The sequence below is a fragment of the Epinephelus fuscoguttatus genome, linkage group LG22, assembly GCF_011397635.1.
Source record: "Epinephelus fuscoguttatus linkage group LG22, E.fuscoguttatus.final_Chr_v1".
Taxonomy (NCBI): domain Eukaryota; kingdom Metazoa; phylum Chordata; class Actinopteri; order Perciformes; family Serranidae; genus Epinephelus; species Epinephelus fuscoguttatus.
The window spans coordinates 8,235,721-8,250,506 of record NC_064773.1 but is presented as its reverse complement, the minus strand read 5'-3'; the positions used below and the strand labels follow the sequence as shown (position 1 = coordinate 8,250,506).

The window sequence follows — 14,786 nt, the reverse complement described above, 5'->3', positions numbered from 1 at the left end:
TGCTGCATTGCATCAAGAGCTCATGGCAGAGTGCTGGAGAGGAGCTGATGTCACACACTGGAGGATAGGATGTGCCTGTGGCGACATCTGCCTACATGGAAACTTTATAGGGAGAACTGTTAATGCATAATATGTTAATATCAGAAATTTCTCTGTGGAGTTCATGTAAGAATGGAAATAATTAACTAGTCAGTCGATTAAATTTTCCCAAATTTATCCAAAAACTCTTATCCAGTAGCATCCAGGGGCCCAATGTGTTTCCATACATTTTGGCTATGCTATTGTTTATCATTTGTCAGCCAAACAATGACACCCTGACACAAGCATGATTTGCTTTTTCACTTCTCCCTCCCAAATCACTCTACAAGAGTGGGCACCGCATCATTCCCCAAAACTCCAGTGTAATGAGGTTTTTTTTTCCAGGCCTGGCATGAGTATTGCAGTGTCATGCTAAGAAAATATGAAAGGGCCTCTGGCATGGCAGGCAGTGTGGACAGATGGTTGGTCCAGCTCAGACGTACAAGGAGAAGCCCCAGCAGAATGGATGAATCATCATTCCACCAACTGTTCCTCTCAGCGTGTCCTCGCAATCCGACTCACTCTCGCTTTGTTTTCGTGGCCTGACACACAAAGAAATGACAGGCGATGTTATGGAGGATAAAACATTGGGCAGCATTCGTGATGAAATGAGGCTGAACCCTGACGCAGGGCTGCAGGTCTGTATCATCGTCGCTGGATGTTGGAGCTTTGGACAGTAAAATATTTATAGGGATATGGCATTAAAGATTATGGTGCTCCTGAAGACTTTAGCTGCAGACACACTTTCACTTAAAACTCTCAGCAGTGGTCAAATCCAATTCAGAAAAAATCCACTTTAAACAACAGAAGTCCATTCACAAATGTTGTATTTTATCCAGACTACAAACAGGATATTAATATTATTATCAGCTGAGCAGAATGGGATAAAGTGTACACACAGCAAGAATTAAATTGAAAAGGCATCTGGCAGTATTGTGCTTTCAGTATTCATATTGTCGGAGTTATTTCTATTTTAATTGTAGAAATAAATTGCACAGCAGACCCTTAATGTATCCCCAGAGAGCTGCTATGATTATAATCAGTAATGTAGCTACAAACAGTGGCGCCCACAGAAGTCTGTCATCGGGGTGACTAGATGGGGTCACCCAACATCTTGAGGTGGCACACCGAAACCAAAAGTCATGACTGGATTTAAGGGATTGTATTATACTCTTAAAGTATGAAGACAACTATGTCAATATGAAGAGTTAGGGCTCACTTATCCTGCCTTTTAATGTTCATCTTTGGGGGTACCCCACCTATAAAGGGGTGTCTCCCACCTTACCTCTCCCCTTTTGCTGCTGTCCTCCATGGGAGAGGTAAGCGTCATTGCTCTCATAGTATTTTCCGTTAAGCTGTTTCTAAATTCATTCTATGCTAACATAAACTTGTGTCACTTAATTTCTATAGGGGCTTGAGTTGATATGGTTGTGACTGACGGAGGATTTTGTTTTCACCTTTTGCTGTCAGTTGGAATAAACGGAGATCACCTCCAGAGATATCCACAGACTGGGCCTCTTCATATCAACACAAAGCAGACATCACAAGAGTCCACTGGTAACATCTGTCCATTTCAAATGTTGTAAACATGATGGCATACATACAGCCAATAGATGGCAGTAGAGTGCTGAGTCAGAAGTGCCACATAACAACTAGTCTCTATATACAGACTCTACATTCAGTGAATGTAGAGTCTGTAGGCAAACCCCGGAGATCTTGCCTCCGGAAGAAAAGCGGAAGAGCCCTGGTTTCCGGTTGTAGGCTGTTTGTAGTCCGTGTGATATTGACCAATCACGTTTGAGCCGGCTGCAGTTGTTGCCAGGTTAAACGCTCCGTGCGGTGAACTAACAAGGCGGAACATAATTGGCATCACTGCAAACTCTGAATCCATCGCAATGGTTCAGCATATTTACTTATATATAAACGGAAGTCGGAAACATAAATTCGTCAGACGGCGAATACAGCCGATGGGTTCTGAGAATGCATAACAACACACAAGGTGTCAGTGGAGGAGGTTGTGATAATACACCTTTTAATGGAGGCAGCATTGTAGATGACAGTGGTCTGTGAGGCCATTAAATACATCACATGTGGACAGAGAATTCTTTATACTATATTACCAATTTGTTCTGTTCTGCCATTTGAATGTGCTCTTCATGTCCTACGGTCGTATCTCGCTTGAACTACCCTACACTGTCCCCCCAGCAACCAGTGGTACTGTTCTGTTACATCTGTATCCAGAAGCTTTTAGAAAACGTGCGGATACACGGTCGAAACAAATACAGAGTACAGAAATAAGGCTCCGTATACATATCTCATGTTGAGCATGAAGGAACCCTTAAGGAATTGCATTCTCATATACTTTGCTGTCTTATTTGTATCACTAATGATCTGATGTTCAGAAACTTATACCGGTACAGTTAAAATTTTGAGTTTCACAACAATCCCGTTTTAATGTTGAGCCCAATCTCACTTCGAAGTCGTTAAAATCCAGTGCTTGGGGCTGACTCGTCAGAAACCAATGAAAAAGGCATCCTTCAACATCGGCATGATACACGGCCAGTTGCCGTTATAGTTGCCGGGCAACATTAGGGGAAACATGGCGGGAGGACAGAAGTTAAGATGTCGAAAGTCAGGAGGGGTGGTGGATGGGTCCAACAAACACTGACTTTCACCTGAGAGAGCAGTGTTCGTGTCCTGTAAGATTCTAAAGCCAAACCCTGTTCTTTTTTCCTAAACCTAACCACGTGCTTTTGTTGCCTAAACCCAACCATGTGTGTTTGTTGTTGAAGGTCAATTCGTGTTGTTGTACTGACGTAAATTCCCTGTGAAAACAGAAGTGTATTTTGAAAGACGACAATGCACGTAACAGGCAGAACTTGACACGGCGTTCCAGAACGTCAACAACCAACGCACCCAGGGTACCTTGCACGTTGTATGTGGACGTGGAAAGTCCGTGACCAAATGTGGATATGTGACAAAGTCAGAGTGAGAATGTGTTGAAAACATTTACCGGTAACGAGCCTTCTCAAGTTTAGGGGAGACTCCTTGGTACCCATAAAACCCATTTTCCGTCATATACCTTGAGGTAAGGGTTGAAATGGCTTTGAAAATGACCATGTCAGTTGTTCCCTCACCAAAATTAAGCCTAACTTTGAAGAGTTATTTAGCCCTCTACATGACAAGCTATGTCAGCATGGTTGACACCAATGGATGCCTTAAGTTGTCTAGTTTCACAAGATACCAGCACCTTTATGTTAGCTTAAAGAATGAGCATACCACAGTATTTTAAATACTGTATTATTGGCCTCTAATTATTTTTGGGCCATGGCCCCCTCTGGCCCCCTCTTGGTGGCGTCACTGGCAATAAATAAAAAAGGAGAGCAAACAAGTGCATGACCTTTGACCTCTGGAAAATGGTTAATATTAACAAAAGCAGCACAGTTTATGTTCATCCTCTCTGACAGTGTGATCTGTTTAAATGTGTTTGAGTTAAAATAAAAAGGCTGGATGTGTTGTTTTCGTGCCCCCCCGCCTGTTGGTCCATGTCATTGACCCACATTTTTTTCCCACAGTACCAAGAGTGCATTCAAATCTCCACCATGTGTCTCCTCAGTGAGAATCCACCGCTCATCCTGACACTGCCTCCATCACTCCACTGCAGCTCCGACTAAATAACAGATTGGCTGGCACGGCAGCCTACGTGTGCGTCTCTGATTCTGCAGTTATGTTCCACCAGCGCCAGGTAGCCTCTGCTCAAAGGTAGCAGGTAGGCTGTGTGTGTCAGTCAAAGCTGATGGAGATGCGGATTGGCTTGTCTCAGCCCGCGGGGCTCCAGGCTCCACCTCTCCATCAGAGTCCTGCCCGTGCTGCGCTTGTTGCAGTGAGCGCGGAGGGTTTGTGCGCTCTCGGGTTACGCATGTGAAGTTGTGGACAAGAGGATATCGGAGACATCCAGCCACTTAGAGGAGGAGGAAAGTAGAGGCTCCCTTCTGTCGGTTCACTCTTTAATAAGCCGGGGAATATAAGTCGTCGGACAGCGGCTGAGAAGAAGCGAGAAAACGAGTTTGTGGCATTTAACTGAGAGACCAAGCATACCCAACAGTATGCGGTGCAGTTATGGCAGGCAAGGGTAAGACAGTCGTGAGGACGCTGGAGGATTTAACGCTTGATTCTGGTTATGGTGGAGCCGCGGACTCGGTCAGGTCGTCCAGCGTGTCGCTGTGCTGCTCCGACACGCATCAGTCCATCGCGCATGGGGGCAACTGCTGGCATCTGACGGAATCCATGCACAGCAGACAGAACAGTTTGGACACAGTCAACACCGTCCTGGCGGAGGACACGGAGATACTGGAGTGCTCGGGTCAGTGCGCCAAGCTGCCCGAGCTGGAGGACGTGCCATGGAGCCTCGGCGAGGTGGAGGGCGCACTGAGGAAAGACGAGGAGCTGATGGTGGGCGACCCTCCACCGGAGGTCCTGGCGCGGCTGTCCGCTCTCGTCAGCCGCGCGCTAGTGCGGGTGGCCCGGGAGGCGCAGCGGCTCAGCCTGCGCTACGCCAAGTGCACCAAGCACGAGATCCAGAGCGCCATCAAGGTGGTGCTCTCATGGACCATCTCCGTCAACTGCATCACGGCGGCTCTCAGCGCGCTGTCCCTCTACAACATGAGCACCGGGGACAGGTTCAGCCGAGGCAAGTCGTCGCGCTGCGGGCTGGTGTTCTCCGTGGGGAAGTTCTTCAGGTGGATGGTGGATAGCCGGGTGGCCCTCAGGATCCACGAACACGCTGCCATATACCTCACCGCCTGCGTGGAGAGTCTGTTCAGAGAGGTGTTCAGCCGCGTCCTGCGCAGCGCGCTGGTGGAGAGGGACAACGGGATCCCCAAGTTTACGCTGGAGTCTCTGGAGCAAGCCATCAACAACGACTCGGAGATCTGGGGTCTGCTGCAGCCCTACCAGCACCTCATCTGCGGAAAGAACTCAAGTGGTAAGAAAAGTTGAAAAGAAAAAGACAATCAGTGATGAATTATTGAAACATGATGCGCCATATGATTTGACATTCCTCTGTCACCTTGGTCCCGGCTCATTGTGGATCCCTTCAACACTATTAAACCCACCAATCCAAATCAGATTCAGTGTCCCCCTGAAACAAGTATTCAAATGGATGCCTGTCCACATGTGTAAAGAAATATCTAGAAACAAGTGTCCCTTTAAACTAAGCAGATGGGAGGCATGAGTTCTGTCTTCTCTGTCAAACACAAACACGCTCCTCCATTTCAAGTGTTATTCCTTCCTTTGAGGACATTTTAAACAGTACTGTCATTGATTTTTATAGGCTACTTAAGTGAGAACGCACCTGTGATAATCTGCTCAGTGTAGTATCACCACAGACTGACAGTGGCCATCTTCCTCTGCATGACATATTCAGCCTCCTGGGGGCGCCAGTCAAAGGGGGCCCTCAATTTTTTTCTCACATTCAAAAATCAAAAAATGGAGAGTATTATTGTAAGAAAAGAAAAATGAAAAGATGTGCACGTATATCTCCTTTAGGATTGGTTTGTGTTTTTTTGAAATCATTTGGGTCTCCTTTAGGTAATGTTGTGTCCTTTCTGGAGCGCTTTGTGTCTCCTTGTGGTTTGGTTTGTGTCTTTTGGTTGTCATTCAGGTATCTGAGGCAATTTTGTGTCTTGTTGAGGTGGTTTTGTGTCTATTTTGATAGTTTTCTGTCTCCGTAAGGGTTGTTTTGAGTCTCTCTGGGGGAATATTGTGCCTTTTTTAGTCACTTTGTGTCTCCTCTGGGCTAGTTTTTGTCTTTATGTAGTCATGTAGGTATCTTTTAGGCAATGTTGTGTCTTATCAAGGTCATTATTGAGATGGTTTGCAGTTAATTTACTGTTTTGTGTCTTATTTAGGTGGTTTTGCAGAATTTTTTAATGTGTTTTTGTGTCTCTTTGGGTCAATTTTGTGTCTTTTTTTAGATGTTTTGTGTCGCCTTGTGGTTGGTTTGTGTCTTTTTGTTGTCATTTAGATATTTTAAGGCTATTTTCTGTCTCCTTGAGGTAATTATTGAGGTGGTTTAGTGCCTTTTTTATTATTTTGTGTCTCCTTTAAAGTTGTTTTGCATCTCTTTGGGGTAATATTGTGTCTTTTTGGATCACTTTGTGTCTCCTTGTGGTTGTTTTGACCATTTTTGTTATTATATTGTGTCTCTTTGTGGTTGGTTTGTGTCTTTGTGTTGTCATTTAGGCATGTCTGAGGCAGTTGTTTGTCTTATTGAGGTAATTATAGAGGTTGTTTTGCAGTTATTTTAACGTTTTATATCTCCTTTAGGGTTGGTTTGTGTTTTTTTGTTGTCATTTAGGTATTTTTAAGGCTATTTTGTCTCCTTGAGGTAATTATTGAGGTGGTTCAGTGTCTTTTTTATTAGTTTGTGTTTCCTTTAAAGGTGTTTTGTGTCTCTGGGGTAATATTGTGTCTTTTTGGATCACTTTTTTCTGGTCAGTACAGTAGGCAAGTTCAGTAGCCCATCCGTGCTCATTAGCTCTTGTTCCTCTTAGTAATAGATAAAAAATATTAAATGTAACAATAATAATAATAATAATAATAATAGTGATGATAATGATAATGATAATAGCAAAAATAATAATACATTTTTTGGGGTGGAGGGGGCTTGCCTAGGGTGCTGAATGTGCTAGGTACGGCACTGCAAACTATGTAATTATACTTGAGGAATAACTGCTGCTTACCTAACTCCTGTAATTGCACTTCCAAACAAAAGGACCTGACAGTTTCTTGAATATTTATCACCCCTCAGCTCAGACCCTGAGGCCCACCCCTGAAATAGGAACTGCCTATATCTTGGATATCAACGCCCCGGAGCAACTACAGTCAGAATTGGTATTTATGGTTGAAAAAGATCAAACAGGCTCCAACTTTGGTGTCTTTGAAGCTGCTGTGTTGTCAGACTTTCATTAGAGACGAGAACGTTAGTGTTAATGATTGTTTTGCTCTGTGTGCGGTGTGTTCAGATGATATGTGAGTCGTGATTCTGCAGAATTTGTGTTTATATTGTGTGCTGGCCTGGTTGGTAATGCTATTACTGTCTCACTCCAGAAGGTGTAAGCTGTCAGTGTGGGCTGGCCCTCTTATCCAAAGCCCTGAATGAGTTGGCTGAAACTATAAAGCAGAAGGGACTTGAAATGTTATGCTTCAACTGAGAGCCAAACTGGGCCGTGCAATATTGACCGAAGAATCATATTGCAGCTCTTTTGCTAATTGTTGCAGCGTGATTGTTTTCTTTCAGCATTTATTTCGAAGACAACTTAATAGAGGTGAAAAACAAAGGTGCTTGGAGGGGGGGGGTGCAGTGCGTGTGCCACCTGTCTTGTGGATGAGCGAGTCCTCTGTAATAGCACCAGGAAAGATTGTTCCAGAAGCAGTCAGAAGAAAAATGGATCTGAAACAGCTCTCACGGGTTCCTCGGCGACATGACGGGATTTGAGATTCAATGTCAGGGATGCAGCTTCTTCTCATACAACAGGTTCTTCTCTACAATCCAGACCCTTTTGTCTCTGTCATGCTGCTGCACAACTCACACACCAACGACCCTCAACACACTGAAATGTCAATAAGAATTTTAGAGGTAACAGAATTAGCTGATTAAAGGAACACTGTGTGAGATGTAGGGAGATTTGGTGGCATCTAGTGGTGAAGATTGTGGATAGCAACCAGCTGAAACTTTTCCCAGTTAGGATTCTTTTAATGTTAATTGTTCAGGAGGTTTGTACAGGCAGCCGAAATTATCAGCAGAGGTCTCTTCTTCTCCAGAACAAACAGACCAAGTGATTTAAACCAGTAAAAACAGTGAATAAAGCTTTTTTGCGTTATAAATCAGTGTGTTTCCTACGTTGTTTGGCACGTCTAATGTGTGCTAATGTTTTTTCTCTGATAGCTTAATGCGACCTCACCTAAAAACAAGGGTCCTCCACATGAAAATTTCGAGCATCTGGTGAATTTTTCTGGACCAGTTCATGATACAGATGTCTTTAATGCTGTCAAAATTTTAAAAAATCTGCTACTTTGATGTTTTTATTGCACATGTTTTCAATATTGAGGGGTATGTGTCCCCCACCCCCACCAAATCCACACTTATTGCTCCAACTAACTCTCAATCGATCAGTTGGACTCTAAAATGTAAAACCAACTGTGAAAAAATACGCTTATCATAGTAGCTAGAGCCCAAAGTGACCAACATTTCCAAATGAATCTATAATCTATAATTATCTGTGTATAACGGTGAAAAACAGAGGATCTGAGAAGCTAAAATCAAAAAATGTTCGTGTGTGTTTGCTTGGAAAATATCCGAAACCATTAATAGATTATCTAAATAGTCGATGAGTCATTTGCTGTGTTCACTGGCTAATTGTTGCAGCTCTAAACTGGATGTGGGACATTTCTTCCCACCCTTTATCCCCTTCATCTGTCTCCTTGTACCCCCTCATTTGACACTGATGTTCTGGCCTGCTGGGTTGAAGATGCTGCACACGACTGCTGCTTTGTCTCGAAATTGCTGCTGAGAAACAGGTACCTCTCTGCAGACAGGATGCAGAGCCAAGCATGCATCCCCCTCCACTCCCACCCGTGGAACGCATCATTTCCTGATGGTGCAGAGGAGGCTACAATTTGCACTCACACAAAACAGCATGATGTCATTCTGTGACAGTGAGGAAGGCGAAAAATGTGAGGATTTAAACAGTGCTGGGTTCTTTCTGGTGACCTGCCATTTTACATCAGACAGTAAAGGAGCTGTGTTTGTCACGTTTGGTTTTATGACGCCACTGACCACACTTAAAGGGACAGTTCACCCCAAAATCAAAATCACATATTTTTCCTCTTACCTGTAGTGCTGTTTATCAGTGTAGATAGTTTTGGTGTGAGATGCAGAGTGTTGCAGATATCAGCTGTAGAGATGTCTGCCTTCTCTCCACTGTAATGACACTCGATGGCACGTGGCTTGTGGTGCTCATCTGAACTACACCTACCGACTGTACCACTGCACAGAAGGAAGCGTGCATCTACTCATGGATAAGAGGCTCGTGCTTGGGACAGTGTCCTCCTCAGCTGGGCTGTTACGTTAGCTAGCTCAGTGGTGCTAGGTGAGCTAGCCGTAGATGCATGCTTCCTTCTGCGTGTTGGTCCAGTTGGCGAGTGTCGTTGCCTTTTCCGTCACCAGGATATTACATGAAATATGCCCGAAAAGTATCTGAGTACATTGTATTATCAAGCAAAGTGCCTTTCACTTTGTCCTAATTGCAGTTTGAAGGTACATCATGTAAAACCTCAATAAAAAATACCGTCCCCAGGCTTGAACACTAAACTTCACCATGAAATATAACGATTAGAATCATCAGTCATCAGAGTCAATCAGAGTCATAAATCTGTTTTTGTTTGTTTTATAGTGTGTGACTCTATTTCCAAATTAGAGATAAATACATTTTTTCTCAATGGAAAATCCTTTAATTATAGTTAAAATACACATTTAATGGTTTCCCCAAGTTTTCACTCAGTCCTGTAACCTTGTCACATTCCCCCCCTGTGAAAATTTGGGACATTACACAGGTCACATGATCAACAGGAAATAGCATGATTTGAATCTCCTGAAGGCCATGAGAAAACCAAAAGTAAATTCTCTCACTTCATTTCCTGTATTTTGATCATAAGTATAACTTGAGAATGTCAATCTCAACAAAATATAGATTTATAAGCCACTTCAAGTTGCTAAGTGTTCCCATGCTATTAGCATTGATGTCATGTGGTTGTGTTTCATGTATTTGGGGCAGCTGTGGCTCAGGAGGTGGAGCAGGTTGATCACTAATGGGAGGATTGGCAGTTCGATCCGTGGCTCCTCCAGTCTACATGTCAAAGTATCCTTGGGCAAGATACTGCACTACAGTTTGCCCCTAATGGCTGTTACATCTGTATGTGAGTGTGTAAATGGTTACTGAGTAGCAGGTGGCACCATGTATGGTAGCCTCGGCCACCAGTATGTGAAATGTGAATGTAAGTGTGTGTAAAAGGGTGAACGTAAAGTAGTGTAAAAGCGCTTTAAGTTTTTTGAAGACTAGAAAATCACTATACAAGTGCAGTCCATTTACCATTTACTAATGCAAAGCTAAAATCTCAAGGTTGTTATAAATAGACGAGGTCTATGACACCAAGATGAGTCAGTTTCAGGTTGATGAGGCAGACCTCAAATCAGATCTAATAAACCTAATCAAGTGTGAATAGTGCTGTTGAGTGTAAAGTGTGGCTTCTGTTAAATAAGCTCTTAAGTTTCACAATCTTACTTGTATACAATATCACAACTTTGTTCAATACAATTACCTGGAGTAGTTCTGACTACCAAATGTGAAGAACAACTTGTCCATGTCCCCCATAGAGCGTGCCAGTAAACCCGGAACTCCATTAGCGCTTTTAGCACTTCTGGTTCTCTCGTCTAAAGGTCAATACGTTTTTTGAATGGGATTTTGGTAAAATGCCTCAAATAAGGTCTGTGGTTAACAAAAGCTTAAGCGAGTTTCAGGTTTTGTTCTACGACATAAAACACGTCAGTAAATACCCTACTTGTGAATTTTGAAGCTTTTACGTGTTGTAAAAAGGCGGTTGCTAACAAGTTGCTCAATACGACTACAAACCCTGTCGGGGACATTAAACGTCATCACCCCCGAACAGGCGCGAGTGCTGGCAGTCCGCCACTACAGCTTCTTATTTAGCTTAAACAGTCCGATTTCCCCATTATACAATATTTTTAAAATAAAGCGGCCGAAGTCAGTTGAAAGCTTAGTGGCGGTGATGTCAAGAGTCATGCGACCGTGGAGTAGTCATGTAGTCCGTTAAAGCCTAACGTTAGCTTTTTACTTCTGGCGATCGCATTTAAGCTTCAAATGCGATATGAAAGGTGTTCATATGTGAAGATTATCTCGCTGAACAAAACCTGTAAGTATCATAAACTTGTGTTAGCCACAGAGCTTATTTTCTGACATAATCCAAAACGCAATGCAAACATCACATTCACTTTCTCTTCTGGGAACCAGCACGATGCTAAACTTCCGGGTTTTGACGTCAGCCCTGGCACACTCTATTGTACTTAAGGGAGAGTGCCAGGTCATTGGTCTTCATTCCTGGTGTCCGAATTATATGAAAAAGTGGGTTGTCTTTGTATGTATGTATGAAAATCGGCATCTTTCGCCATTAGCATGGACATCAATTCAAGATGGCTGCTAGACAAACCCAATGGGCCATGAGTTGACCTTGGCAACATGAAAAATTCTTAACTAAACAACATTAGGATCCTAAAAACAAGAATTTCAAAGTGTAAATGGCACCAATTCGATGTCCCAGAAAGAAAATAGTTCCTACATGAAACTGCTCACAACAAGGTCTGTGGATTATCTTGAGTAACCAGGTCATGATTTCTGGAAAGAGACATTAATGTTGAGTTTTTCAAATGTATTTTTCTGGCACTTTGAGCACCACAAGCTGAGTGCCATCTAGTTCCATTATACTGGAGAGAGAGCAGACATCTCTACGGCTGATATCTCCAACTCTTGAAAGCTCGCAGCAAAACTACTTATAGTGGATTGATAAATAGCACTATAGGTAAAAGGAACTTTTTTGATTTTGGGGTGGACTCTCCCTCCAATGACGAACGGTCTAAATATTAACCAAATATTCACTCACATGTCTGTAATTTCTCTTTGTCTCGATGTAACTTTGAGCGAACAAAGCTGACAGGAATGAGCCGTTGTTTAGTCAGAGGCGGGAGAGAGAGCGGGGTCTCCCTTCTGATGAGAAACATGGTTTCTTCTGTCTGAAATGTTCACCTGGGGAACAAAAGCAGCGCAGCACATAATGAACAAACCCACGTTGCTCTGCACTCCCACTGACCATACGTGACAGCCTCTTTGCTCTGACTAATGAGAGGAGCTAAATGGAAGCTTTTCTTCACCTCCTTTGTTTTCAGTGGCGCGTGCTGTCATCTGAACCGATGCATTCTGATCATGTTTAGGATGTCTGACATTTACCGTTAGAGAAAAGGATTCAAGATGCTGCAGATGTAGGTGTGTCATGGGGTTTTTTGATGTGCTGACTTATTCTGATACCAGTTACACCTATAACATCGTTAACGCTCTACAGGTGGAGGGACAGACAGAGCTGAACGGTCGACTCCCTTCTGGATGCTCTCACAACAAATGTCTATATATACTCTCGTTATGAAATAGTGACAATATTATTATATTCTATAGGTGATATAGGTGAAAGAGAAAATAGCTCACAGTTAAAGAAGGGCGGTTATGTTTCCAACAAATCCTTCTACTGAAAAGACAAAACTTGCTGTTTGTCATTTCCTTTCAAAGCGACTCATATGAGTGTTTTTTTGATCTGGCGCCGCACCCGTCGGCAGGATGACCTTGTTCATTGTTGATTGTTGATGAGTGTTGTGTGGTTCGGCGCCTCTCTCTGTGGTGAAGGTTTAAAGAAGTACTTTGGTTAAAAAACAAACAGGAGATGGTAACTGTGGTCTCGTCTGTCATAGTCACATGTTTTATTTATCCAACAATCCACCCCGACTTCCTTTGTGAGACGTTTTGTGGTGCCATAACAATACTGCACTACTTCCACCTTTGAGTCTGAAGAGGAGCTGTTGGCACGACTACAAGAGGCTGTTTGCTGGGAAATGTGGTCATTTATGAGTTTGAACAAACGGACAGACCTTGGTGTTCTTCTAAAGGGGGCGGTCTTTTTTTCAGCTCTTACACTAAAGGTTCAATTCTCAGCTCAACATTGACTTTTTTGAGTTCTTATTCAGCTATGACTAAAAAGCCAACTCATCAGCTGTAGTTATGCAACCTTAACCTGAACCTTGAATGTTAGGCCTACATGTGTGTGGGTCACCTCCTTTCTGGCAGCACCAAAGAACCCACTACAACTACAGTCACTGTAGTTAAGTCCATAAAATTTACAAGGATCAACTTGAAATGTATAAATACACTTTTGGTTGCAACTTCATGCATGAAGTGCGGCTTAAACATGAAGCCATTACTCAATCTGTATAGACTTGGCTTTGTTGATTGAAATAGAAATCTATCTCCTCCATCAGTTTCGGTGCAAGATGTGCGTCAAACCCATTGTTTTCTTTGTTAGCCCACACAGAAATTGACATGAATGAACTCGTCACGATCCCCTACTGAACAAAACACCTGTCCTCCTGTTTTTTTCTTCTTGCTGTCTCCCGTAACCACCGTGTCCCAACGACTGAGACTTTCGCTCAGACCTTCCACGTCCTGATACGACATGCAGGGTACCCTGGGCGTGTCACGTTCTGCCTGTTACATCCATCGTCTTCTTTCAAGATACATTTCCATTTCACAGGAAATTTACCATTTACATACAGTCTCTTTCAAAATAAAAGCACTACGTTGATGTTTTTTTTCCCTCAACAACTAACGCACAGGGTTGGGCTAGGAAAAAATAACAGGGTTCAGCTTTATAATCTTACAGGACGCGAACACGACACTCATGGGTGAAAGTCAGTGTTTGTTGGACTCATCCATCACCCCTACCACCTCCCGCCCACCCTATTTGGACTTTCAGCGCCTTAACTTTCGTTCTTGTCCTGCTGCATTTCCCCCTGATACTGCCTAGTGCTGTTTAAGTATAACAGCGAACAGCTGTGTGTCATGCCGATGTTAAGGACGGCTTTTTCATCAGTGTTGACGCAAGTCACTGCTCATGGGCCATATTTCGATTACTTAAGAGTGAGACTGGGTTGTGTTCATTTGGAAATTGTTGTACATTGTTTCTGAGGTGGAAATGTTTAAAGGTCACGTCAAGGTTGAAGTTAATATTGGATAGCAACAGCAGTTTGATCGGCTTTGGTCATAAGAAACATGCCAAACTAATTAAGATTAAAATGGGAATTGAACCCTGGGTGCAAGAGTTGAAAACAAAACTGCCTTCCTGTGAAAAACTGCAGCATCTGTTGTTTGTTCAAACTCATAAAGTGACCAAATTTCCCAACAAGTGTTGTGCCCACCCTCTGGTTCCCCCTTATGTTAACACTTTAAGCTCTGTCAGCACTGTAGCTGTTATTAGCACTGTTCATGCTGTTAGCACTGTTAGTTGTTAGCCACCTCCATGTTGAGAGCCATATGCAGACAATCCCAGCTCAGACTCTGCTGTGAGTTTCTCTTACAGCTCCTTTAACCTTACAAAAGCAACAGTAAAAATCAATGATACAAATCAGTTTGCCTTACTTGTCTTGAGATATCAGACAAATATTTTGTGTGAAATGTTGCAGATTGTTTCCTCCTGACTTATAATTGTGTCAAATGTCAAACCACCGAATGACAAGTGACGTCAGAGACAACCTCGTCATCAGCTTCCAAACTCACCGGAGCGGCGTTTAAATTTGGGATCCCGAATGACTTGATTGTATCTGATTATGTCTGTCATTTGTGACCTTCCCTAAGGAACTGATCCAAGCTCCACGGGACAGATGACATGACATAATGGAATTGCATAGCCTGCTATAGTCAGTCTATTAAATTAGCAGTGGGGTGTCTGCACTCCCTCCTTCTTCACTCTCTGTCTTTCACACCATATTTTATTGTGTTCCCTGCTAGAGGGCGGGCTTGATGTTTGCATATTTA

At 43.1% G+C, this 14,786-nt stretch overlaps 1 protein-coding gene across 3 annotated transcripts in view; it reads left to right on the top strand.

Moving 5' to 3' along the window:
* Nucleotides 1-3,870: 3,870 nt before the first annotated feature.
* btbd11a (BTB (POZ) domain containing 11a) overlaps nucleotides 3,871-14,786 on the top strand; it is a 364,442-nt gene continuing 353,526 nt past the window's right edge. For all 3 annotated transcript variants that reach the window (XR_007448417.1, XM_049566822.1, XM_049566821.1), the window contains exon 1: nucleotides 3,871-5,062. Coding sequence is in view for 2 of the 3 variants with exons in the window: in XM_049566822.1 (XP_049422779.1) it covers nucleotides 4,198-5,062 (865 nt within the window). In the remaining variant the exon portion in view is untranslated. The remainder of the gene's footprint in view (nucleotides 5,063-14,786) is intronic.